Source organism: Hemibagrus wyckioides, linkage group LG09, assembly GCF_019097595.1.
Source record: "Hemibagrus wyckioides isolate EC202008001 linkage group LG09, SWU_Hwy_1.0, whole genome shotgun sequence".
NCBI classification, from domain to species: domain Eukaryota; kingdom Metazoa; phylum Chordata; class Actinopteri; order Siluriformes; family Bagridae; genus Hemibagrus; species Hemibagrus wyckioides.
In genome coordinates, this window is record NC_080718.1 from 12,129,447 (window position 1) to 12,156,375 (window position 26,929).

Genomic DNA, 26,929 nt, shown 5'->3' on the forward strand with positions numbered 1-26,929 from the left:
TGTGAAGCAGGATTAGCACCACTTTTGCAGTGTTAATCTCACATCGTGGTGCCAAACGTCTACAGCGTGAGATGATGTGGTGTTAGCAAGTTATGGCACGATGATTAGTAACAGACACCCAATCAGAAACTGAACAGAGTCTCTGTGCCTTACATGTTTTGTGCATTCACAGAAACCCTGCATGTTGTGTAAATAGTAGTTGCAGAGTTTGAGTAAAACATAAAAAAGTCAAATGGAGTGAAGACTAGACAGTTTTATTTTCACAGTTATGCTCAAAAACGTCTGTTTAGGACAATCTGGATGGCACAGTCAGAAATAGGCAAGTATTTCATGAACTGATTGAAAAATTGAAGCTGGATATTAACAGACTCCTGGTCAACTACATGATGCACTAAAAAAAGGAGTTATGTTTTGACATTATTCTTTACTGATGTGAAACCGTGAAACAAGCCGTTATTTAAAGCGGTCACACTTATCCAATTACGGTTGTTGATGCAAATATGCTAATAAGGAGGTTAAACTGGGATTTAGGAATGTTCAGGGTGAATAGCCATCAGATTATGAATAGCCAGGATTAATTAACCTGGGTAAGGTGTGAGCAGTGTGAATCGTCAATCAAGATTTCCCACGATTCCCTTTACACTGGGTTTAACAACCTTTTCAAGTTTTCAGCCTTTACAAGTTGTTTTCATTTGGAAAAGCAACAACTGCCCCACCCATATATATATAAAATATATATATATTTTATATATTTTATATATTTTATATATATATATATATATATATATATATATACACATATATATGTAATATATATATATATATATGTTGTTATGTTATATATATATATATATATACACTATATTGCCAAAAGTATTCGCTCACCTGCCTTGACTTGCATATGAACTTAAGTGACATCCCATTCCTAATCCATAGGGTTCAATATGACGTCGGTCCACCCTTTGCAGCTATAACAGCTTCAACTCTCCTGGGAAGGCTGTCCACAAGGTTTAGGAGTGTGTTTATGGGAATTTTTGACCATTCTTCCAGAAGCGCATTTGTGAGGTCACACACTGATGTTGGACGAGAAGGCCTGGCTCTCAGTCTCCGCTCTAATTCATCCCAAAGGTGTTCTATCGGGTTGAGGTCAGGACTCAACCCGAGTGCAGGTGCAGGTGCAGGCCAGTCAAGTTCCTCCACACCAGACTCTGTCATCCATGTCTTTATGGACCTTGCTTTGGTCACTGGTGCACAGTCATGTTGGAAGAGGAAGGGGCCAGCTCCAAACTGTTCCCACAAAGTTGGGAGCATGGAATTGTCCAAAATGTCTTGGTATGCTGAAGCATTCAGAGTTCCTTTCACTGGAACTAAGGGGCCAAGCCCAGCTCCTGAAAAACAACCCCACACCATAATCCCCCCTCCACCAAACTTTACACTTGGCACAATGCAGTCAGACAAGTACCGTTCTCCTGGCAACCGCCAAACCCAGACTCGTCCATCAGATTGCCAGATGGAGAAGCGCGATTCGTCACTCCAGAGAACGCGTCTCCATTGCTCTAGAGTCCAGTGGCGGCGTGCTTTACACCACTGCATCTGACGCTTTGCATTGCACTTGGTGATGTATGGCTTGGATGCAGCTGCTCGGCCATGGAAACCCATTCCATGAAGCTCTCTGCGCACTGTTCTTGAGCTAATCTGAAGGCCACATGAAGTTTGGAGGTCTGTAGCGATTGACTCTGCAGAAAGTTGGCGACCTCTTCGCACTATGCGCCTCAGCATCCACTGACCCCGCTCCATCAGTTTACATGGCCTACTACTTCGTGGCTGAGTTGCTGTCGTTCCCAAACACTTCCACATTCTTATAATACAGCTGACAGTTGACTGTGGAATATTCAGGAGCGAGGAAATTTCATGACTGGATTTGTTGCACAGGCGGCATCCTATCACAGTTCCACGCTGGAATTCACTGAGCTCCTGAGAGCGACCCATTCTTTCACAAATGTTTGTAAAAACAGTCTGCATGCCTAGGTGCTTGATTTTATACACCTGTGGCCATGGAAGTGATTGGAACACCTGATTCTGATTATTTGGATGGGTGAGCGAATACTTTTGGCAATATAGTGTATGTAATATATATACATATGTTTTGTTTTTTTTTTCCACGTCCCGCTTGTTAGAATTTTTTGGGGAAGAAGATTTTCCTGGAAAATTGTACTCATTCTTTTTAATGTTGATGCACACACATGGTCATGGTGTTAGTCTTGGCAATTTGCAGAGACAGACGTTCACTATACGCAGCTTAGCCACCGATCATCTGGAAAACATTTGTTTATTTGATATAAACCTGGCATTTTTCATTTTTGACATTGTATATGCAGTTCATGTCACCATTCCTAGTGAGTCAGATAATATACGAGCAGATAATGTGGGATTTGCTTGCCGTGTCACACACACTGAGTAGAAAATGAGTCATCATCCCCCAAACCAAACACACAACCCCCGTGTCACTGTGTAATGAGTATGTTTTCTGAATTTTGAGAATTATTCAGCTGTGCAACCAAAATATTAATCATCTGTGCTGTTATTGGTGCTCATGAGAACGGTCTCTAATTCACATTTAGGAATTAAAATCAAGATATTTTTACATCATTAACATCATAGATTTAGAAATTCTAGCTGTGCAAAAAGTACATTTCATGGTGTTTCAAGCACCAGTCTGTTTATTTCCACTATAATACTAATATCAGAGCTCTGAGTATTGGCTAATACCTGATCCTGATCTGATACTGACATCTGAATAACAGAGCTGATGCAAAATATCAGATCTGCTTTAAACTCAACCAGAATTTCAGATCTGAACTGGCTTTCATACTAATACTCAGTATCAGCTGTGCATGTCATCATTGGCGATTCTAGGATTTTCATTTAAGGGGGGCTCAGCCACCAATGAGGTTATAATAGTAAAAAATAAATAAATAAAATAAAATAAAGGTTTGACTAACAGGGTAGGATGGTAAACTTATTGCAGCATTCCACTGTATTGTGTAGATGTGTATAACATTTGAGTACTGAACAAGCCAAATACAAGTCTTCCTGATCACACACACACACACACACACTTATCCTCTGATCCTCGCTCTGTGACGCTGCGGTCTGTGGATTGAAGAATGCGCAGAAAGACGGGGAAGAGCCGAAGTCCGTCGCCGTTTTCGTATGAAATTTAAAGGGGACTGAGGAGATCACCAATTTGTGTACAGTTTATGGAGAATCGCAGAATTTTTATGGGGGCTGAGTAGAAATGGCCTAGCAACGCCCATACATGTCATTATGGGAAATCTGGGACAAAATTTGTATTGAACTAGACCAAATAGAGATCCATCATGATCAGCTCCAACCGATTAAGGGATTACTGAAAGTGCTTACACTATCTTTCTGACATTGGGAAGAAAAGCAGACAAATGCAACACTCAGCAGTGGTCACCTTCCTGTCTGCTGAATAATGAGTTATACTTGTTCTTATGCAGAGGTTTCACAGCCTATCTATTGATCTGGAAGCTTTGCACTGATTTAATAAAGCAAAGACAGCGTTCTCCTGAATGTACATATAGGTATGTACAGATTTATCAGTGTAGAGCGGGAGGAAAATTTTTCAGAGGTCCACCTATATACCTCTTACGTTCCTTGCTTATGGAGGTCTGGATAAGCAATAATGTGTAGTTTATGGCTTTAAATAAGACAATCCCATTTGAAAGGATTAGGCTTTGTTTCTCACTGGCATGGCACTTGAGTTTTGAGGCAGTTGAGTTTTGATTGTATTTCTTTGTCCACTCGTCTTTAAGCTTTGTGTTTTCTTTAGTGATGATTTTTAACAAGCCATGTTTGAGGTTTATTGTCATGTGCATAAAGAGATTGGCCAGTCTAGTGTTGGTGGTTTCACGCCTATATATACGCAGCCTGGTGGCCAGTCTTCACTGATTTCACATTCCATAAGTAAGAGAAAAGTGTGAAGGTTGAATTAGCAGAGCAATAGCACAGCTGTACACAAAACATTGCAATCCACTCAACGTTATGAGAGACATGGGAGATCAAAAGAGGACAGCTTTTTAGTGTGAGTGTCATTGGCGCATCTGTCACCAGGACAGAAAGTTTTTGTGGTGTATCAAGAACCACAGTATCCAGGGTAATGTCAGCCTACCACCACAAAGGACCAATCACATGCAACAGGAGTAACTGTCAACACTGTCCAAATCGGATGTCTGGGTACTAATCCAGATTGTATCGAAAAAAAACATAAACCAACAGCTGCTCAATTTACCACAGAATTAACTGCACACTTCGACTCTCTTGTTCACACCAGAACTGCTCATTCGGACCCCACAGGGTCAATATTCATGGTCAGGGTGCTGTAGCTAAACTTTAGGCTGCAATTGGCATTCCATAGGCCCAGAACTTGTGCTAGATAGGTTCGTCACTTCCAAAAACCATTCTAGAGGACTATGTGCATCCAGTGGTTCAAACATTGTACAGTGAAGGTGTCATGTATCAGGAAGATAATGAACCAATACGCACAGCAAGACTGGTGTTCGAGTGGAACATAAAGGTGAAGTTGAACATCTCTGATAGCATAATCACCAGATCTGAATATTACTCACCCAGTTTGGTGTGTTGTGAAGGAGTGAGTTAGGAAACTTTTTCCTCCACCAGCATCACATAGTGACCTGGCCACGGTTCTGCAAGAGGAAAAGCTCAATATCCCTCTAGCCACTGTGCAGGACTTGTAGGAGGTCATACATCATACTAATAACTGATTGTGGTCTAAAACCAGGTGTTTAAGTTTCATTGTCCAACTGCTGTAAATACAAAGATATACTTATGTTGAATTAATACACTCCTATCAGGACAGTGCAAAAAAAAGACATGTGTTTGGTCATAAAGTGGCATAGTGGAAGATATTGCACATATTCCGTACTATAAATTATTAACATGATATGGAAGGTAAAGTACATATAGTACAAGGATCATCAAAAACAGAGAAAGATGTCAGTATAGTACAGTAAGGGATAAGTGATCATGATACAGTTATATGCTAAAATAATGTGTAGTGCATTGTAAATACAGTTGGTTGATCTTGTGGTGGCGTTATTGGTTACTGATAGCCATCAGACCACTTTTTAAAGAAAACTATGAAAACCTGTAAAAACACCACAGTTTCTCTGGGTGCATATCATTTACAGAAATTTATGTGAATAGCTGCAGCAAAGCCATAACATCTGCTACAGAAGCAGCGGTGGTTCTTGTTTGAAAACTAGAGTAGCTGTATTGTTTTTTGAGTATTTTTCCACTGTTTTTTTCAAACGGCTGAATGCTCTGCATCTGGACCACGGTTGATGATCCTCGATGTACAGTGTACCGTGGATTTGTTTTTAGAAGGAGAATATTGCAGTGTGGTAATAATACAGGCAATCCAGCATTCAAAACAAACTGTTGTGCTGTGATTTCCAGTCTTAATGCCTGCGGTTTGAGCATATTGTGCTAATTACAAACCGTACTGCATCAGTATTTGCTAAAATTGCACCTAGCAGCTAGCATTGCACCATTCCTCTAATGCTTGAGGAAGTCCAGTTCTTGAGGAAAAACACATTACAGACCTTTTTGAACCAAACCCACTTTCCAAGTAGCATATCCAAATAACATTCTTCGACATTTACTGTTACTTTTAAACTTTTCACTTAACTTTGACCTAAGGGGCATGTATCACTCAGTAACTGTAAATAAAGACGTAACTCTATTACGCTGTATCACATAGATAAGCAGACAGATATCAGCAACATTACTCCACACTCCAGGCACCCGGGGCATCGTCTGAGAAACCCGATAGCCATGTTTTTAGTTCTGAGCAGCTCTCTGTCTAAGTCCATCCATCAGATAACAGAGTGAAGTTGGAGATGGGATAGGAAGTAATAAGGATACACTTCCAAGAAGAGCCTAATAGGCATACTTACAGCACTGCATAACGGTTTTAGTCGTTTATCTATTTCCTTTATGCTGTCCATTTTGTCAATTATATATTCAAACATCAGTTAGGTCAAACGATGGAAATACTATTACGTTGCACTGTATATTTTTATCTGCATTATCAAACCGAGTTAACGTCCAGAATGTTCTCCTGTCTTCTCTAGCAGGTCCAGCTGGTCAGCGGCAGAACGGACCAGCAACGGATGACACAGAAGCACAGAGGAGGTGACTAGAGATTTTGTCACCACTTAGTAATCATTATCACCTTATTAAACACAGAAGAAGCTGAGAGGCAGACATGAAATCATCACCAATGTGAAAAAGAGATTCTAGATTAACAGTACAATGTGTTAAGCCTGGTTTATCTGTGAGGCTTAGATCACGTCTTATCTCCTTTTTATTACAGTAAAAAATATCAGAAAACACGATATCAGAAGTTTTAGCAGAAATTTACTGATTGTGAAGAAAGTCAAATTGATTCAAAGTCTAAACTATAAGACCAGAGATTGAGCTGATCTTAAATAAAGGTGTCAAACATACCAGGACGGGACTGGCACGAATTTGGCCCAATCAAACAAATTTAGAAATCCGTGTTGTACATTAACATTTTCTAGTAGACCACAATTGAGTTGAAAGATAAAAAAGTTGAAAAAAGAAGGAAAGAAAGATTAAAATGCTAGTCTGAGGTATTCCACTAGAGGGCTAATGAACTCAATAGCACTATAAACACATTAGCAAGCTAAAGATTTGACATATATTCCAAATATATTTCAGGTCCAAGTTTAAGACTTAAAAATAATTAGGAAATTTTGTTTTCTTGGTAATGAATTGCAGTCTGATTTACTGGTTTGTAGGTGATACACATTGTTCTATTTGCCTGTCAGGTAAATAGATAACACATTTAAGAAGAGTTGTTTAAATGTTATTAGTCACTACTTACTAAAACTTCTGATTTTTGGTTCAGGACACTTGACACTGAACTAAGTGTAACATGGTCAGTTACTTAAAATAAGTTTGAGACTCCTGTTGTAAGGCAGGAAATTCTTCAGAGCTAATCACCGTGTTTCTTCACCACTAATCACTGGGATTGTTCCCGGCGATATTGACTATATCCAGTTCATCTACTTGAATGTTTCGATCATCTTTCTATCATCAAGCCTCACAACGACAGTTATTTATTGGTCTACAAATCGTTGATCCATGAATTCGACCAATAAATTTTCTGGTTCAATTAGAATTGGTATTTAAACAGTCCTCTTCATCATGCTGTTCGCATTTTGTACAGTACAGTACCTCACCATTGCGAGGCTTCAAACAGGATGTTCTCAGAGGGAAGTGGCCACTGAGCTTAGAGTGTCACAGAGTGTCATAAGCAGGTTGCGACAGAGATACAGAGAGACTGGAAGAGTCACAGAAAGGCATAGAAGTGGACGTCCTTTGGCCACATCCCACATTGATGACCGCTTCATTGTGAACAGTGCCCTGCTGAACTGGATGATGAATGCCACTCAATTCTAGGCACATTTAAGGGAGGTGAGAGGCACCCAAGTGTCATGTCAGACCATTCAAAACCATTTACATCAGCGTGGTCTGCGTGCTAGACGACCTGCAAGGGTACCTGACCACACCACCAGGCACAAGCGTCGGGCCAGGGAGCATTTATGCTGGACGAGGGACCAGTGGGCCTCAGTGCTGTTCTCTGATGAAAGTCGATTCACGTTGAGCAGAAATGATGGCTGCCAACGATGTTGGAGACGTAAAGGAGAGCGCTATGCATCAGCCACTGTTGTGGTGGTGTTACAGTCTGGGCAGGTGTGTCTACTCAATACAGAACTGCCCTACATCTTGTGAATGGTACAGTGACAAGTCAATACTACCTGAATAACATCATTAATCCAGTCATTGTGGCCCTGAATGAACAACACAGACCTAATTTCATCTTCATGGACGACAATGCTCCGGCTCATCGAGGTCGCATCATTAGGGAACGGCTGCTGGAGGCTGGGGTACCTCAAATGGAGTGGCCTGCACTTTCTCCAGACCTGAATCCCATAGAAAACCTATGGGATCAGCTGAGTCGCCGTGTAGAGGCTCGTAACCCCGCACCCCAGAACCTCAATGACCTGAGGGCCGCCCTTCAAGAAGAGTGGAATGCCATGCCTCAGCGGACAATAAGTCGACTCGTGAACAGCATGAGACGTCGTTGTTAAGCTGTAATTGATGGTCAAAGGCACATGACAAATTATTGAGACATTGACATTTTTAGTTGTGGTATACCCACCACTGTTGTTGGCTTTTGTTTCAATAAATTGTTTGAGATGAGGAAATCACCACTGCATGCTTCTACTTAAATGCCCGACTTTCATGATATAATATCACTGTAGTGTGAACTTTTTACATTTTCCATAAATTTCGCCCAAAAGCCAAATATCCTTAACTTTTTGTGAGTAGTGTATATATATTAATGTTCTGAAGAGAGAGAATGTCGCTTCATCCTTTACGTATTTGTCTGTAGGCAGATGATGGAGCAGCATCAGATGCAAATGGAAAGGGAGCGACGGACATCTGGTTCGGCAGGTAAAGAGACTACACAAGACATCTGGCCATTTTTAAATATGTATTTATAAAAAATGCACAGTTTCTGCCAAGGCGTTTGGACGATTCTTTACATTCAGCACTGCAAACTCCTGTGGACACGATTCATCTCCCTGACAGTTTCCAGAGCATTTATCACTAAATGACTTATTCAGACTATGTTTTCTCTCTTACTCTGTCAGTTTGTACTCTCTACCCATGTTTGCTCATGTATCAGTCCAGCTCAGACCAACATATCCCATAATTCCATACACATACATCAGGTTTCTGTCAGCTGAGACATAATACATGTTTATACACAGCATGGTCCACAGCTTTGCTTTTAATTTTGCATACGCTTGGCTTGCACATTATTTCTTTTTTAAGGAGTTTCAGTTTGTCTTTTTTGATTTTCATCACTGTCACTTTTCTCTCCTTCTGTTTGTCACTTGTTTCCATTCCTGTCTCAGTTTCCACCCTGCAGTTTAAAGTGTCTGCCTCTCAGTCCAACACCTCTCCAACAGAATACAGGCAGTTTCGTGCCCACACCCTCCCCTCCCACTCCCGCCTCGCCCCCTCCCCGCCTTCCTCCTCCTGCTCCTCCTCTTCCTCACAGGAGCGAGAGAACATCTCTCACATGAAGGACTCATCTCAGAAAAAGGCTCAGCAGTTTTCACAGCTCTCCACCTCCCTGGCTTCTGCCTTCTCTCCCGTGCAGCCAGGGGGCACTCTGCCATCTCGAAATGTGCGTCAGATCCCTCTCTCTCCCCCCACAAGCCGCCAGTCTGACTCCAAAGATGCCACCTGGACTTCTGCTCACATCTATGGCCCAAATAGCTCCTCACCCCAGCCAGTCATACCTCTTAACCAATTCGTACATCCCACAACCTCCACTCAGTTTGATGCTAACAGCCAGTTAGATCACTACTACCCCTTCCAAACCCCTTTCTCCAAGTCAGCCTCTGGGCCTCCTCCTCTCCCACAGTACTGTAGTCCTGACCTCTCCTACCCTTCCCACTGTAAAGATACACCCCTTCCTGCTAACATTGGTCCATGTGTTCAAGGTCATGCCCACCAGCCACAGTTTGCTGCCTCTTTCTGCCCTCATCCCCCCAGTGAAAACACGCCTTTTCCTTGTAGCTCAGTGTCACTCGAGACCACACCCCCTGCTGTTTCTCAGACTGCCACGGCACCCAGCAGTAAGTAACTCAGATCAACATCCAGCTGGCTGTGGAGTGTGTTTGGGGACTTGGGGCATGGTTCTCACACACACTGCACACAGCTGTTGCACAAAGCAGGACTGATGATATCTTATGTACTGCTTGAAGAAACAATACAGTTGCTGTACTGGTGCCTGGTTGAAAAATACTGGTTACGTTTGCATTGCACACTATACATCAGCCTGTTGGCTCTGCGTTCTCAGAGACACACAGTCACGCTACCCGGATCATTTTAATAAACATTCTGTTTAAACTTATTTAATTGTGTAATACTTACAATGGACCTCATTTATCAAACTGGATATGAATAAATGTATTGATCAGTTGTTCAAAGGAGAAATGTGTTGTTCAGGAACATCCAGAGAGTAACTAATGTGAACCTTGAACAATATGCTTCGTGTGCATCATATTTAGCACACGTTACTGCAAATTTACATAGACAAGTTTAAATAGCTAATTTATTTCAGAGGGAAAAAAATGAGAGATTAAGTCTTTAATTTATTGAAAGGAAGCAATACAAAAAAAAGTCCATAGGTTAAGACAAATAATGCTAGCCGTTCAAGTAGAACAAAAGAAATGGAGCAACATTAAGGGAAAAATTTTATATGCATTTTCTTAGAGGGCACTCTTTCACTGTTTAGTCATCATTAGCCATTTGTCATTCACCATTCATGGAGTCTTCATGTAACTAAATAAATCAGTTGTCCCATAAATGTGCTTTGTAATTTATGCATGATTGGTGAGTACAAAGAATATCAAAGAAAAAAAAATTGGTAGATCTGGAGTAAATTTTTAGCTCTGTTTTGGCTTATAAAAACATTCACAAAAGAAGAGTAGTAAAAGATTGATAAATGAGGCCTGTTGAGAGTAAGAGATTACCTTTCCTGATCTTCTGACTGATTACATCACCATCAGAAATTATTACTTCCAAAGAACTTTTGAGGTTAAGAATAAAAGTGTTTCAGCAACTATACATACACTACCAGTCAAAAGTTTGGACACATCTTCTAATTCCATGGTCTTTCCTGATGTTTATTTCTTTCTACATTGTAAAACAATGCTGAAGGCGGCCGAAATACACAATAATCTCGCTTGAACAGTTGATATTGAGATATGTCTGCTACTGATGCTCTGTAAAGCCTTCATAACGGCTCTAATCTGAGGTGCTTTGGTGATTTCTGAGGCTGGTAACTCTAAATGAACTTCTTCTCTGCAGCAGAGGTAAGTTTTGGTCTTGTTTTACTGGGATGGTCTTCATGTGAGCCAGTTTCATCATGGTGCTTGATGGGTTTTGCAAATGCACTTGACAATACTGTTCTTGCAAGAACTATTCCAGAACACCTGACCTTCGTGTCTTAAAATAACAACTGACTGTTTTTTGTCATTAGATATGGATTACTTAAGTCCATGTGTGTTATTTCATAGTTTTGAAATCTCCAGTATTGTTCTAGAATGTAGAAAATAAATCCCTAAACAAAAAAACATTGAATTAAAAGGTGTGTCCAAACTTTTGACTGGTAGTGTACTTCTTCACTAGCTACCTGGCTGTAATATTTAACATAAATTGCTATTGTAGTGTAAAAAAAAAACTGTCCTAACATTTATTGGGCAAAAACCAGATAACAAAATGAAATGTATTCTGTTGTGTTTGATATTTCACTTGCTTCTGTTACCAATGACAGACAAAAACATCTAGTCTGTATCAAAAATATTAAGCTGATCAAAATGAACTGTACATTCTTATGAAGTTATGTGATTTTGTCACTAGTAACAATTAACAAAAAGAGTACTGGTTACTAGTTAAAAACAAAGGGAAATACTACAGGGAGATGAGGAACGACTGGAAGAAATAGATAAACTAGATGAGCAGCAATGAGGTAATGGGTCTTTAGAGAGGGTGTGTGTATTTATGGGTTCAACAGCAAAAAAAAAAAAAATATGCGCAATTGTTTGTTTGGGGCTGGCTGAATTAGTACTACTATCACTATCACTACTAGCAGTATTGTTATCTTTATTTGAAATGATGGATTAAATATATAGTAAGTAATTAAACTAAAAACAGCACCAATTCATCATCATCTCTGTTGATAGCATTTTTAGCATTATTTGCAGAAAAAAAAGATTATTTCATGCGCTTGGGGCTTGCTGTTTCATCTGAAGTGTTAATCTATAAAGTCAATATAATCTACTAAAAAATGTTTAATGAGTTTGTTAAGTTTTTACTCTTAATTCACTTGAAAATGGTTAACCAGTATCCCTATTATGAAAACTACTTATTGGATCATAACCAATGCCTGTGCATTTATCTCTCTTTTGTTCACCAGCAGGTCCTCCCATCCCTCCTGGACATCCCTCAATGCTCTCCTCCACTCCTCCTCTCCATCCACCTGCTCCTGCTCCCATGGCAGGTCCTCCAGCTCCTCCACCTCCACCTGGACCTCCTCCCCCAGCTGCTGCACCTCCTCCTCACCCGCCTCCTCTCCCAGCTCCATCAGGCTTGGCTGCGGCTCTGGCTGGAGCCAAACTGCGCAAAGTACAGCGGGTAAGTGGGCAGTGCTACAGTGGAGTGAATTTATAGGTGTTGTTTGTCTTATTAATCATACACTCACCAGCCTATTTAATGGGAACATTTATGTAGTTATACAGTCAGCCAATCATGTGATAGCAGTGCAGATAGTCAGAAGTCAGAAGCTTCAGTTAGTGTACACATCACACACCATTGTTGACTATGGCATGGTTGTTGGTGCCAGGCAGAAAGGGACAACATTTCTACTGGAATTAAAAGTTCCAGTCAGCAGCAGTTCTGTGGGTGGAATTGTATTGTTTATGAGAGAGGTCAGGGGAGAATGGCCAGACAGGTTATTCAAGCTGACAGGAGGGGGTATGGTAACTCAAATAGCCATTCTTTACAACCATGATGAGCAGAAAAGTTTCTCAGAACACATTCAGCTTTTGGTAGATGGGCTACAACAGCAAATTTTGTCCCTTTCCTGTGAACCAAGAAAATGAACCGTATGAAAATACTGGACAGCTGAAGACTGAAAAAAGACCAGAAAATGTTTAGCAGCTATCTCAACTTGACTTGTATGTGCAGGACTATTTGCATTTCAGTGCTGTCAAATGATGAAATTGGTGGGTAGCCGTTTATAGGATGTAAAGCTTGAGGGTCTTGAGAAGCTATGAAATAGTGATGAGAATTACAACTTGTTTCTTCAAATTAAATTCTTTTGCCTTGTGCATTTTAAATGAATTGAACATTGCCAGTGTAGATTCATTTGACTTACTGAGAGAATATGACCATTTTTATGGTTTAGAGAGTTTAAATGGGATATAATCGTACTAATTAATTAGGGAAGATCTTGTTTAGTCACATTGGATTAAATACAAGTTTAACTGAAACAAAAATATGTTCATACAATAATGTTTAGTAAAGTGAACACACAACATTGTGCCTTTGTTTTTCACCAATAGGTGCTTTTTGTTGACATGGTCAGAACTTTGTAAATATACCAAATCTAATTAAATCTTCACTTTTGTGAATATCTGACTATTACAGTCCTATGTTGGCCTTCCCCAAACTGTTATCCGAAAGGAGGAAGCACACAATATTAAGCTTTCCTTTCATTGGGACTAAGGGGTTCGAGCCCAGACTTGTCCCAGCGAGCTCCATGAAGACAAGTTGCCAAGGCTGGACTGGAAGAACTTGAGTGGCTTGCACAGAGCCCTGCACCCAAAGCCTCCTCACCCAACATCATTGTCACACTTCACTTATGTGTTTGTGGCTAAATGAGTACAAATCCCCACAGCCACTCTCCCTAATCTAGAAGAGTGGAGGGTATTAGAACAGAAAATAGGGGCTTAAATCTGGAATGGAAAAGCACAAATGACTATTGCCAATATTGTAGCCATGTGCTGATAATTGCATATACTTATGGAGAAAATCTGATGCAATATGCAATCATCCATGCTTCAAATATCTCCACCCATTTTATCTACTTTCCACATTTTACATGTTCCCCTCCAATGCCTCTTTTAACAGCTGGTGCATTTAATAAACTGTATCCATGACCTGATTTGTGCAGTTTGACCCTCTGTCTCAGGAAATTGCTTTTTTTTTACTGTCAAGTTATTGTGTCAGTAAATTTGGCATGTACACTCACTGAGTACTTTATTAGGAACACATGTACACCTATGCATTTATGCAATTAGTTAATCAGTCAATCATGTGGCACCAGTGCAGTGTATAAATCATGCAGATGCAGGCAAGCAGCTTCCTTCACATCAACCATCAGAATAAGGAAAAGTGTGATCTCACTGATTTTCACGGTGGCATGAGTGTTGGTGCCAGACAGACTGGTTTGAGTATTTCTATAACTCCTGATCTCCTGGGATTTTCATGTGCAACAGCCTCAAGAGTTTACTGGTGCAATAAAGATGGGACAGGAACAACTTGTTAATCGGAGAGGTTAACATAGAATGAAGAATTCTAATACTATTGTGTTCTTAAAATACACAGTATGTCAGAATTTGAGGTTCGAGGCCACAACAGTAGAAGCCCATGTCAGGTTCCACTTCTGTCATGCTGCAGTGAGCATAAACTTACCAAAACTGGACAGCTGAAAACTGGAAAAACCTAGCCTGATCTGATGAATCTTTGATTTTTCCTGAGGCACACACATTATTGGGTCAGAATTTGGTGCCAACAGCAAGAATCCAGGAACTACACCTGCTTTGTTTTAACAGTCCAGACTGGTAGAGGTGGTGTATGGTGTGAGGAATGTTTTCTTAGCACACTTCTGGCTGATCATGTGCCTTTCCAACCCTTTCCAACATCTTGTTTAATCCATGCCATAAAGAATTGAGGCTGTTTTGAGAGCTAAGGAAGGCCCTACTCAGTATTAGTACAGTATAACTAATAAAATTTAAATGTTTTGAGAAAAAATAAAATGATTTTAAAAAAAGTATTTCTTTTGAGACTGATTCTGTTTAGCAGAAACGTCCTCCTTTTGTTTGAGTGGAACATTTGAATTATATGTGATATGCCCAGTTGTTGCCTAATAAACTGGTGACACAGAGTAACCTGTTGAGCAATGTAATATTTATCTGTTCTGGCCATTGCTGATGCCCTTTGTTTGAACCTGGCAGCCTGAGGAGAGCTCCGCAGGGCCGGGCAGTGCCAAGAACGATGCCAGCCGCTCCAGTGGGGGCAGTGGAGGAGGAGGAGAGGGCCTCATGCAAGAAATGAATGCCCTTCTAGCACGAAGGTCAGTCCGAGTCAGCACTTTATCTTCATTTACAAGACTATATATTAATCACACCGATTTGACCATGCATTGCCTTGTCTTCCTTGCAGGAGGAAAGCTTCTGAAAAACCTGAAGATAGTCAAAATGTTTGTGCATTTCTCAAAAGAGCACTTTTTTTGCTGCTTTTTACACTTTGTAGTGACTCCATTCATTTTGTATGAAATGTTGTGTATGTTTCTTGCAGGAAGAGTCCAACGGCTCTCCAGCCTCACGCGGCTCAGGTTAGCAGAAATCTGCGTTCACCACCCACTTTATTAGAATGTTATTAGGAACACCTGCACATTCATGCTATTATCTAATCAGCCAAAAAATGTGGCAGGCCAAGTGCTTCAGTTAATGTTCAGTTCAAACATCAGAATAAAGAAAAAGTGTGACCTCTGTGACTCCTGGGATTTTCACATACAACAGTCTCTAGAGTTTACACAGAGAAAGGCAAATAACAAAACATTGAGTGATTGACACTTCTGTGGGTGGAAACTCCTTGTTGATTAGAGGAAAATTGGTCCAGATTGGTTCGAGATACCAAGAAAGATTCAGCATGAACACATCATCAAACACTGAGATTCCTGTTCTTGGTTGTCAGAAGTAAAACCTGATGTTGTCTTCTGCTATTTTTAACTCCATCCACCTCAAGGTTTGATGTGCTGTGTGTCCTGAGATACTGTTCTGCTCACCACAGTTGTAAAGAGTGATTACTGTATAGACTTCCTGCCAGCTCAGACCAGTCTGGTTATTCTCCTCTGATCTTATAAAAATGACATTAACTGAGATCACAGCCCCCATCAGAATCTGGCCTAACCTTATAGCTGCCAGTTCAGGATATTGCAGATATCATGACAGATCAGATACAGCTGAACTGGAGTGAGGGATTCTGTGTCTTTATGATTGTCTGGAACCACCAGCACCTAATTTTGTATCGTATTATATAATGTGTCTTTTAAGCCTTTTGTAATAAACCCAGAGAATATTTCTATCTTTTGACTAGGGCCATAAAGAAACTGGTGGATAAACTTTTTCGAAAGCATTATGGATATTTCATATAGAATGAAGGATATTTAAGAACCTCTTGAAGATGTTCACATGTAATATGTCCTGATATTTGGAAATTGGTAAGAGATCAATGATGTTTCTTGATTGAGTTTGTCACCAAACAGGATAAGGAAAAAAAAACCTCATGAGGTCAGACTAAACCAAACTTGTGAATTATTAACTGGATACAATTTGGAAACAAAGCCTCTATGTACACAGCATCATTTAAAGAGTACAAAAGTAATATCCAGCTCTTAGAAAATGGACCGGATCATTTAAAGAGTACAAAAGTAAAGGAATAGAAAACCTTGTTAGGGTATTGGAGTCATTTATTCCAATATTAAGAAATGAAGTGAAGAAGTGCTGGAAAGGAAATGAAGTGAAGGAAAAGGAAAGGGAGGGAGGGAGGGAGGGAGAGATGGATGGAGGTATGGGGGAGTTATGGATGGAGGGAGGGAGGGAGTTAGGGATGGATTGATGGATGGAGGGATGAATGGATGGAGGGAGTTGGGAATGGATGGCACAATTAACTGAATTTTCTTTATTTCCAGATGCTCTGAAGAAGCCATGGGAGCGAGCAAATTCTTCAGACAAATCCTCTGCTGGATCAAGGTTAGTTTCACATCAGTTTGATTTCATCAGGTTATTTATTCTTTTCCTTCATCACTTCTACCACATACCACTATTCCCACATCCATAGACAAGCACACATCTAATTGAACGTCTGCCCAGTGCATTAGCCTTAGGTTTATATGGGTCAGTGGGCACATGGCACGGTAAACCACATAATGGCAGAGCTAAATGCCTTGGTAACTCTTGTGGCTCTTATCAACACACAACTTTAAAAATAAAACCTATTTAACTGGATCCTGGAGTGGCTTTGTGTAAAGAGAAGCAAAACCTTATCTCTGTCTCTCTGGTAATGATTAAAGACTGAAGATTCGGTAGTATCGACAGTCAGAGCATGAATATGTTGATGAAAGCCACCAAGGTTTGTAGGGAACATGTAATAGATTAAAACTATACCAGGATGATATTACGAATTCAACTCAAACTACAGCAGCTTCATTCTAAACATTTTTAAAAGCTCTATTATAAAACCTTCTATTTATTATTAATAAGTAACCATGCCCTTAATTGTACAGGCTGAGAGCTGTCGGCAGCACCGCTGACGGAGAGTCAGGTGACTTTGACCGAATGAAACAGGTAAGTTTTATAAGCATACAGCGAATAGACATGACCATTTGACAACTTGCTACAAGTGGCTGCTCATCAGCTGTACACTAACAGGAGACTTTATTTCATTTTCATTTAAAAAGGAGATTTTGGAGGAGGTTGTACGTGAACTGCATAAAGTCAAAGATGAGATAATAGATGGTGAGAATTTGCATGTTTTCTAACTGAACATATGTGCTGTGGCATTTGTGCGAGAATTGTGATTATATTTTCCTTTATTTCTTTAGCCATTAGAAGAGAACTCGCTAGGATGGGTGCTACATAGTGTTTAGAAGCATGATAACACCACCAGAAGGCTCTTGGGAAAGTGCGGAAAGGATCCTGTGGCGCTTTGGAGGAAAGGTCTTGCAACATAGCTGCAACGGCATGGAATAAGTTGGTGTTGCAGGAATGTTGCATCAACGAGGAGCATTACAGAACGAAGCAGGAGAAAGATGCGAAGAGGAAGTGAGTGAGAGTGAGTGAGTGCTTGTATGCATGTGTGGATGGATGAATGGATGGATGTATGGATGGACCTTCACACTGAATTTTCTATATCCTCCTGTATAAACATTAAAAGACTAAGCCCACTGTGCAGTTTGCTGCTCCCAGTCTTTCAAGTCTTAACGAGAAATTCGACTAGGTGGACCTTGATGAAGATATTTTCGTTTTATACTGTTTCGTTGTTTCATTACTGTTATTGTAAAAGTAATTTTATTATCAGTGGTGTCAGGCAGAGAACTAGAAACACAAAGATGCTCACTTTTTATGTCGCCGTTTTCTATTTTCTCTTCATACTTTGGTTTTTGATAAGCACATTCAGCACACTTTTCGCTGGTCTGTCACCATCATGCATTACAGTTTTAATCTTTCTTTTTCCTCGCCAAAACAGATGTTCACTGGATCTTTTTTTTAGCTTGAATTTGAATTGGTAGTGTGAAGTTATTGATGATGGTCTTATGAGAGATGTATCTGTAGCTATAGCCCTGTGAAAAGGCAGTTTGTGGACTCTCCTCATTTGGTTTGAAAGAGAATTGGTTCATAATATTGGGTCCTAAATTATTCAAATGATTAGCCTACGCTACTGGCTTAATCCTTCTAAAAGTTAACATTAAAATGACCTTTGAATAAAACACTGAATCTATAAGTTGTGAATTTGTCTTTTTTTTTTTTTTAATGCACAAAAAGGTACTGAAGAAGAAATATTTGGTATCATTTATTTCATCACACTATAACACAACATTAAATGGAATAAGATTATTTTAAAAAATCACTTTTAATACTATATTTCATTTAATTACAAATTGAAAATATTACATATAATAAATAGCATATAGTTTTTTTAATGTAACAAATGTAGAAAGTATTTTAAAGAACTCTAAAGAAGAATTTTTGCAATTATATTTTGTGTTACTTTTTCTGTTTTTATTTTGTTTTTTCCAATGACCGGTATTCATCAAAGTTGTGTTATGGTCAAATCTGATCATAAAATAAGCCTATGTAAATTCCTTATTTATCAATTTCATCTTTGGCAAATATACTGTATGTGCTTACACTCGTGTCTGAGATGACCAGGTGTCAATTTGAGTGTAATATTTAAACAATCTGCAGTTAAATAAGTACACTTCAGTTAGCAGAGCAGTCCAGGGGTGTAACAATGAATCAGGAATCAGATTAATCTTCATTGACGTAAGGGCCAACCCAATAAACCCATATTTACATATAATATGCATAAGCCACACCCCCAATTTACCCTAATATACATCAACTGGAAACACACCCTAATTTATACAGCTGCTGTGGTACAGAGTCAATAAAAGAAAAGCAGCCTAACCACAACGTATAAAAGAAAGAGCCATTTGAAACAGAAAGGGCAAAATATTTCAGTGATGATAGAAGGGGGTTAGAAGTCATTTGGTCTGAGGCTGTTGCGAATTAAAAACAGTACTGAGGTGTGAAATGACCTGCGGCTACTTAGGTAAACTCTGTACCCAGCTAGAACCAATTATACCAAAGCTTTATTTAGAATTATTTAGTGAGCAGTTTCCATCTTGAACAAATCCTGAAAGACATCAGTCTAAATTTTGATTCATTTAAACGGTGAAAGAAATTGACGACGTATTGAAAATCAAATTAAAATTAATAAGCCTCCCTGTCTGGACGGTTTCTACAGTTTCAGCAAGACAAGCTGCCACACTACAAAAATTGGTCAAGGGTGAATTGAGAAACACAACAGAGTTCAAGGTGTTTCCTTGTCCTACGAATTCCCCAGATCTCAATCCGATGATGTATCTGTGGGATGTGCTGGATAAACAGGTCTGATCCATGGAGGCCACACCTCACAACTTACAAAGATTAAAACGATCTGCTGAGAATGTCTTGGTTCCACAGCACACCTTCAGAGGTCTTGTGGAGTTCATGCCTCACCAGCTCAGAGCTGATTTGGTGGCACAAGGGGGAGCTATACAGTATTAAGCAGGAGGTTTTAAATGTTATGGCTGATTCCAGTCCCTGTATTATAGTATGAGCACAGCATTTATTAGAACTGCTTGTTACAGATTACACTCATTTAACTGTAAATAAAGCCTTCTTTGGGTTGTGTAAATATTACACTCACATTCCTAATGTGTTTATACGGATCAAATGAAATGAGAGGAAATGTATTTATACGTGCAATACAGAATTTGAAATACTTTAATACTCTGCAATAAGATTTTAACCTAAACCAGCTTTGAAAAATACAGGCCTTTACGGACAGCATTTTTGAAAACTCAGAATCCCATATATGTTAAAAACACAAAACTTTATACATCTACATCTTTCTACCTAAGGAATGTTTGTTTTAATTCACACCGTCACTTACAACTCATGACTTAGATTATTATTCAAATTTGTGATTAATCACAGGATACAGTAGCTTTAGAATGACAGTCTCTTATTAAATATCCTGCAAATCTAAAGAACAATAAGCTTTCTCATAAATAAGACGACATTTTATTGGCTGGTTAGCACAAAAAAAAACATATTTAATCTCACCATTCATTGCCTGTAACCAACATTAGTTGAATGGAATTGACTGTCCAGGTTGTGTGTACTCTAAACCCCTGAAAATAGTACAGTTTCACCTGCTGTAGTTGTAAGTGAAAAGAAAAAAGTCTGAAACACGTGTTTCTACCGGTTCAGCAGGCCTGCCCAGCTTTTCTTCTTTTCCGTTTAAATAGCGGCTCTGTGAGAATAATGCACCGACAGTACAACTTATTCCTGTTTGGCCAGTTTGTATTCTCTTTTAATTCTTGCGTATGGGCCAATGCTGTCGTCAAACACAAAGTCCCAGAGCACCCGTATCCAGGAGGTGTGTTGCGGTAGTGAATCATAATACTCTGCTGCTATTTTCTTCACCTGGTAATGAAAGGAGAAAAGATTTCAGTAGACGCTTAGGGAACAGGACAGGAAGTAAAGATTCAGAAAAGTCTATGTTGGTGGTGCTCACCTTCATTTACATATATACGCTCTCAAATAATTCAAAGTGTACATTTCTACAGTTTGTCACACACCCCTAGAGTATGTATCCTAAAACAATCCCAAACATTATAGTTTACATAAACAAAGCTGGCAAACAGAAGAAGCTGCAGGAAGTATAGCTGGAATATAGCTGATGATGGATTTGCCTATTCATAAGCAGAAACAATATCATGAATGTTGTACCAATATATAAGCTTGTGTCAGATAAACACATCATTTAGAAAAGCCACTCGATTTAAATGCCATTTCTGTATTTCCATGTAGTTAATGTGCTGTTTATTATTGTTGCTGATGTTGATATTTAGACTTGTTCTGGAATTACAGTCTTTCCTTATTTCTAAGTCACGCCACATGGTGATTCTGAAATGTCAACCCGGCCTGTATGGGAATATTGGGAACAGTGCATATAAAGACACTCACCTCAGGTAACTTACTACCAGGGATGCTGGGGAAATCATGATGTTCCATATGGTATCCCACATTGAAAGTGATAAAGTTCAGAGAACCATAGTATGAGTAGGTCTCATGGCCCTTCAGGAACATGTAATGCTCAGCAATGAAGTGTCCAGAGATGGGATGTAGGCCCATGCACAGTATGGATCCAGAGATAAGGTACACAATCGGTTTGAGTCCCCAGATATAGTAGATAAGAATGTCTGCTACGAACTGCACGGCTGCATTCATCATCTCCAGTCTGGTCACGGGTTTTGGGTTCACCACCAAAGGTCGCAGTGCATAGAAGAAGGGCTGGAGGAAGAGCCAGAGCATCTTCCTTGCAGGTGTGCAAAAGAACCAGCCTTCTATGTCTGTAGGGATGTCCACATCCAGGCCATCCCCTCCAAGGTAGCGGTGGTGGTCGATGTGGTATTTCTTGAAGGAGGCCGAGTAAGGTAGGCCGATGGGCAGATTGGCGAACATGGCGAACCACCGGTTCCAGCGCACCTGCTTGTTCCCGAATGCGATGTTGTGCGAAATGTCATGGATTGCCAGGGTCAAAGAGTGGTTTATACACCCACCAAAGGCATATGCCCAGAAAAACACCCACTTCCAAGACAACTCATGGACAAAGTAACATGCCACTAATTGAGTGAGTACCATTCCAGACACAACCCACTTCAGCTGCGGGTCGGGACCCATCAAAGACTTGATCTGTGGATACTTTGCTGTAAAGAAAGAAGAGGAAGTCATAACCTTTTACATGCATTTGAATTTCATTTTGCTCTCATTTTTACTGCAGGTAACCTGGAAACTACATGGAAATGCAACAAGTACACAGGAAGTCATGCAGTGGTTAATGCTCTCCCCATGGGGCAGAAAAGACTCCTGTTGTTGTGCTTTTTTTAATTAGCACACTTGTTGCTCCTGTGCCTTTTGTTTAATTAGCACACTTGCTCATGTGACTGTGTGTCAAATGACACTTGTTGTAGACCCTTTACAAACACACTTAATTAATTTTGGTTATATGACATTAAATAAACATACAATCTCTCCTTCTAGAAAACCAGGCTTTACACTAACCCTTATCATTTGCATGTAGTCTGTATGCAAACCCAAGATTTCAATTTACTTTCTGTACCATAGGTCTGCTTACAGTTCACCTGAGCCCTCTCATTTTTCCATTCCCATTTGGGAAACCAAATATCCTTCTTTTTTTAAGGGAATCATTTCAATAATATTAACATAACTAGCAAAAGCTTAAAACAAGCAAACCAAAAAAAATTGCTTCCACCTGGACTGGTCCAATTTGAATAAGTTCCAAATCCTTTGGGTAGCTTTGTGGCACTATTAGTCAAACCAGTATTATTTGAATAGACTACTTTGTTAAACATGTCGAATTGTAATATTGTACATTTTTTCCCCAAGAATGAAAGTCCAATGGTGTTTTATTTTCGTATCCTACTGCAAAGGATGTCTGGATGTCCTTTCATTTTTAACACAAAAATAACACTGATACCTGAAACTTAGTTCTGGAAAAAGTTTACTGACTGCAACCAAACCTAGTTTAGAAGCATTACTTTTATTGTGTAGGCCTCAATGAACTCTAAGTCATTTAGCATGCAACGAGGTTACTGATAGGGTTCAGTAGGGTTGTTAAGAGGTCAGAGTTTCATCATTAGGTGAAGTCAATCACTGGATGGTTTCTTCACCACTGACTATCAAAATATGAGTAAAGTACTGTATCAGTAGTGTCCATCATAATTTGCCTGAGCAATTTTTAACTCATTACTCCAGTGCTTCTCATCCTTTTTAAGTCCTGGTTGTGCCAAAAATGTAGGTTGGATTTTGCAACACCCCAAATTATACTACAGCAGCTTCTATCTGGGGACATGGACTGCACTGAAAGACCTTTGTCTGTCTTACCTGCGCAATGCTGTGCCACACCACACATGTCCTCACACACTCTCAGCTTAAATTGACAATATGATAAATAGAACATAAAAAATCCTATACATTTTTACATAAATGTGTAACAATATACATGTATGTATGATATTTTTTTCCTTTCTCACCACCAGCTTGTGTATAACAAGCTATCCAGTAACAGCGTGACTGACCAAATGTATGCAAATGCAACCTGGGTCACCTTTCATTGTATGTAGCTAAGAAAATTACAGAGCACACATTTCTTAAAATTTTATAATAAAGTTATTGAAGAAAAAAAAAAATAGATAGCTTTGTTTTTAGCATTCATCCTGATATTTTTGTATCGAGCATCTGATTGATTAACACAACTATTTTGGTCACATATTAAGTCAGTACTTTTATTTCATCATAGTTCCTGAATCTGTCTCAAGTGTCTCATGAATCATATGAACAGAAACATTCTCACATTGCTTCATGAAAATAGCTACACAAGCTAAACTATTCTTTGACAGAAAAATGTTTCTCTTGAAATGACACTTCAGCCCTGTGCAGGCTCTTAATGACCTTCAAGCACCATGAATCATTAAAGTCTTCAGCCTAGGTGTAAAACGACTGTGGTGGAAACACCTTTCCACCACCTGAGATTCACTTAAAAAGAAAACACTAGTCATTCTGACTCCTCAGGTCTTATTCAGTGTACAAAGGGATGATAAAACATAGCTTTATAAATATTTGAACAGCCAAAGGTGTCGGTTCACGACAGAGGATTATTGGAAGCTGGGGAACCATTATGAATATAAAAGTGAATTTTTCATCATACACAAATGCCACTCTTTCTTGCATAATACTTACAATCACTACAATGAAGAGACTTCAAATACATTATGAACTACATGACACACTTAATCTAGCAAATTAGTGTATACAGATTTATATATCCATAGACTGAATTGCTAGTTGCTTAGGTACACCAAACCAGTAACTAAGAAACTGGCACCTCAGTATAGTGGCATTTCACCAGTCCTGAAGAGTTCTGCTCTGCTGACCTTCAGACATTAATGCCAACAGGTGTGTGTGTGTGTGTGTGTGTGTGTGGACCACCACAGTATTCGAGTGTGTTCTGTTTCCAAGCAATGCCTAACAACCACACCTGGGCCACTCAGCAATTGTTCCACTTGTCAAAGGCTTAATTTGTCTGGAGTTGGATTACAGAAAATAAAAATCAATCACACTGCATCTCTCTGTTTCGACAAGGCTGGGTAAAGTCAGTAAACTAAACGGCGAGTGAACTGAAAAGATGAGAATATTGGATGTTACTGTTTCACAATTTATGATATTTGTCCAAGAGGCACAAAATTACTAAGCAAATGTAGCTCTGTGCTTTGCAAATCCAGGTCTACAGCACTTTACTACAACGCCAGTACACCCTCACATGCTTTAGGTTATGTAATTACCCATTTCCATCTTTATATCCTCACATGATATGACATGATCATTGACTGAAGAGACTGTTTAGCAAACTCCTGTCAAAATATCATTTGAAAGAGTATATAAAACAGGAGGTTAGAATGGTCCAATAATTTCTGAGAGATCATTTCAAACAATATCCAGCATACTTTATACACGCTGATCTAAAAAAAAAAAATCAGCAAAAAGGAATTAATAGAAGGAAGTCTAGGAATCTTTCTGAGCATGTCGAGTGTGGCGCTTTCTAAACACAAGGGTTAGAACCTGATATCCATGCGCTAAAGTTTTGAGCGGAAGTAACTGTGCGTCTCTGCGGATGCGGCACCGAAACTACCAGACAGTACACATATTCAAGTACCAAATAAATAAATAAACAAACAAAAACAAACAAAACAACATGAATGAGAGGAAATAAAACAGGCGCGAGCATTTAAACCAGCCATAAGGAGGGGGGGGGGGGGGGAGTTCAATCTGAAACACCTGCTTTAAATATAATTCCCTGCTTTTTTTCTTTATAAACTTTATACAATCACAGAATCTTTAATGATTTTTTATTTTTATTTTACCTACCTAAAATCTCCTTTCTTCTCCATGTGTGCGGCTGCTCGTCGTAAACCCATTCAAAGTCCCCACGTCCACCTGCTTTACCCATTTTCCTCCTCCTGTAGTGGCGCAGTGACTTCAGGTGATTCCTGTCGGAGTGCGCTCGTTTGGGCCACGCCCTCGCTGATAAGACTGGAAAGGTGTGCCACAGAGTGACTACACAAGCTATATAATGCGTGGATCTGTCAAAAAACAGGCGAGGCTGCCTAAGGCGTTAAAACACATGTGCACAAAACAGGCTAAACTCGAGAAAGAGGTCAGGCTTAAGGCCAGACCATCCTTCCTCTTACTTCATAAGGACAGTCTCAATCCTATAGTGTTACTGAAGGGTCGTGTACTTTTTTCTGCACTTAATTATAAAATCATTTCACATTATGACCACGTGATGGCGCTATATAACATTAGGGCGAAGTCAAGAAAATTGAGCCAAATACTGTATTTGGAGCCCATGTCAACAATGAAGGACTTGCATATGAATATTTATAATAAAAAAAAACATATGATCATCGATGGCAATTTATATTTTTTTGTAATGAAATTCAGATTTTTTAAAATCTTATCCAGAGCAACTTAAACTCATTTTATACAACGGAGGGTTAAGGGCCTTGTTTAGAGGCTTGGTGGACCTGGGATTCAAATTCACAACCTTTGGATCAGTAATCCACCACCGTAACCACTAAGCTACCACATCCCTTCCACTTCCTTGATGTTAGTTGTTTCCTACTTTCGTTAATGGTTTTCTATTTTACCCACAATGTCATTTGACTATAGTAACGCTGACAGGATTTAGTCCACAGCCCATATAACGAGACCGATGCAGCAGCGCTTTAGTCCTAGTGATGTATATTCTGTTCAAACAGATAAGGTTTGTATTTTTCATCATGTTTATCATTTCTTAGGTGGCTAACAAGCCTAATCCCATATAGCAGAGATTTTGAATCCAATGTTCAATATCGACTCCGCCTAAATTTCCATCTGTTAAACTCCACTGTAACTACTCTTGTAATGATTGTTCCACTCAGCCATTAACTTCTCACTGGAATAAAGAAAATGCAGCATCTACTACCAATTTAACACTGGAATCACTAGGTGTCACTAGGAACTATTTCGATCTAAACATATTTATTTCTTTTACATTTTTATAACATTGCTGAATTTGTTGTCTTTTAGCAGCCAGATTCAGATAAATTTACAGTGATATCTGAGCCAGATAAATTAGGATGAATGGACCATAAAACATTTTAATAGCACTTATAAAGATAACAAGTAACATTATTCTAATTAATAGCTAACTTGTCTATTTAATACTGTTCTTATTAGCAAGCTAGACACCTGGCTATGACGAAATATTTTCCAGATGAAAAAAATATTAATACTATCTTACACTATCTTAAACTATAAACTAAGCATACACTATATTACACTATATTACTAACTTATGCTACACACTATGTCACACTACATTACACTATACATTTAGCTTACACTATAGTCTTACACTATACACTCAGCATACATTATAATCACAATGTCTTACACTATACCTTTAGCCTACACTATACACCGATCAGGCATAACATTATGAGCACTGATAAGTGAAGTGAATATCACTGATT

General features: G+C 39.3%; 2 protein-coding genes across 9 annotated transcripts in view; one reads left to right on the forward strand and one right to left on the reverse strand.

The window, feature by feature from the left end:
- Nucleotides 1-18,498, forward strand: part of evla (Enah/Vasp-like a) — a 43,840-nt gene extending 25,342 nt beyond the window's left edge. For 2 of the 8 annotated variants that reach the window (XM_058399156.1, XM_058399159.1), the window contains 11 exons: nucleotides 6,180-6,240; nucleotides 8,531-8,592; nucleotides 9,060-9,788; nucleotides 12,134-12,351; nucleotides 14,955-15,073; nucleotides 15,163-15,199; nucleotides 15,298-15,334; nucleotides 16,694-16,754; nucleotides 17,288-17,348; nucleotides 17,462-17,519; nucleotides 17,606-18,498. In XM_058399156.1, coding sequence (XP_058255139.1) covers nucleotides 6,180-6,240; nucleotides 8,531-8,592; nucleotides 9,060-9,788; nucleotides 12,134-12,351; nucleotides 14,955-15,073; nucleotides 15,163-15,199; nucleotides 15,298-15,334; nucleotides 16,694-16,754; nucleotides 17,288-17,348; nucleotides 17,462-17,519; nucleotides 17,606-17,643 — 1,481 coding nt within the window. In that variant the 3' untranslated portion in view covers nucleotides 17,644-18,498. The remainder of the gene's footprint in view (nucleotides 1-6,179; nucleotides 6,241-8,530; nucleotides 8,593-9,059; nucleotides 9,789-12,133; nucleotides 12,352-14,954; nucleotides 15,074-15,162; nucleotides 15,200-15,297; nucleotides 15,335-16,693; nucleotides 16,755-17,287; nucleotides 17,349-17,461; nucleotides 17,520-17,605) is intronic. The other 6 variants (XM_058399157.1, XM_058399158.1, XM_058399164.1 and 3 more) reach the window with 6 other exon arrangements.
- Nucleotides 18,499-18,675: 177 nt separating this feature from the next.
- Nucleotides 18,676-25,509, reverse strand: degs2 (delta(4)-desaturase, sphingolipid 2). The gene is made up of 3 exons (XM_058399165.1): nucleotides 25,281-25,509; nucleotides 21,300-22,042; nucleotides 18,676-20,756 (listed from the first exon to the last, which is right to left on the reverse strand). The coding sequence occupies exons 1-3, from the start codon at nucleotides 25,360-25,362 to the stop codon at nucleotides 20,613-20,615; spliced, it is 969 nt and encodes a 322-aa protein (XP_058255148.1). The 5' UTR covers nucleotides 25,363-25,509; the 3' UTR covers nucleotides 18,676-20,612.
- Between the last annotated feature and the right edge of the window lie 1,420 nt (nucleotides 25,510-26,929).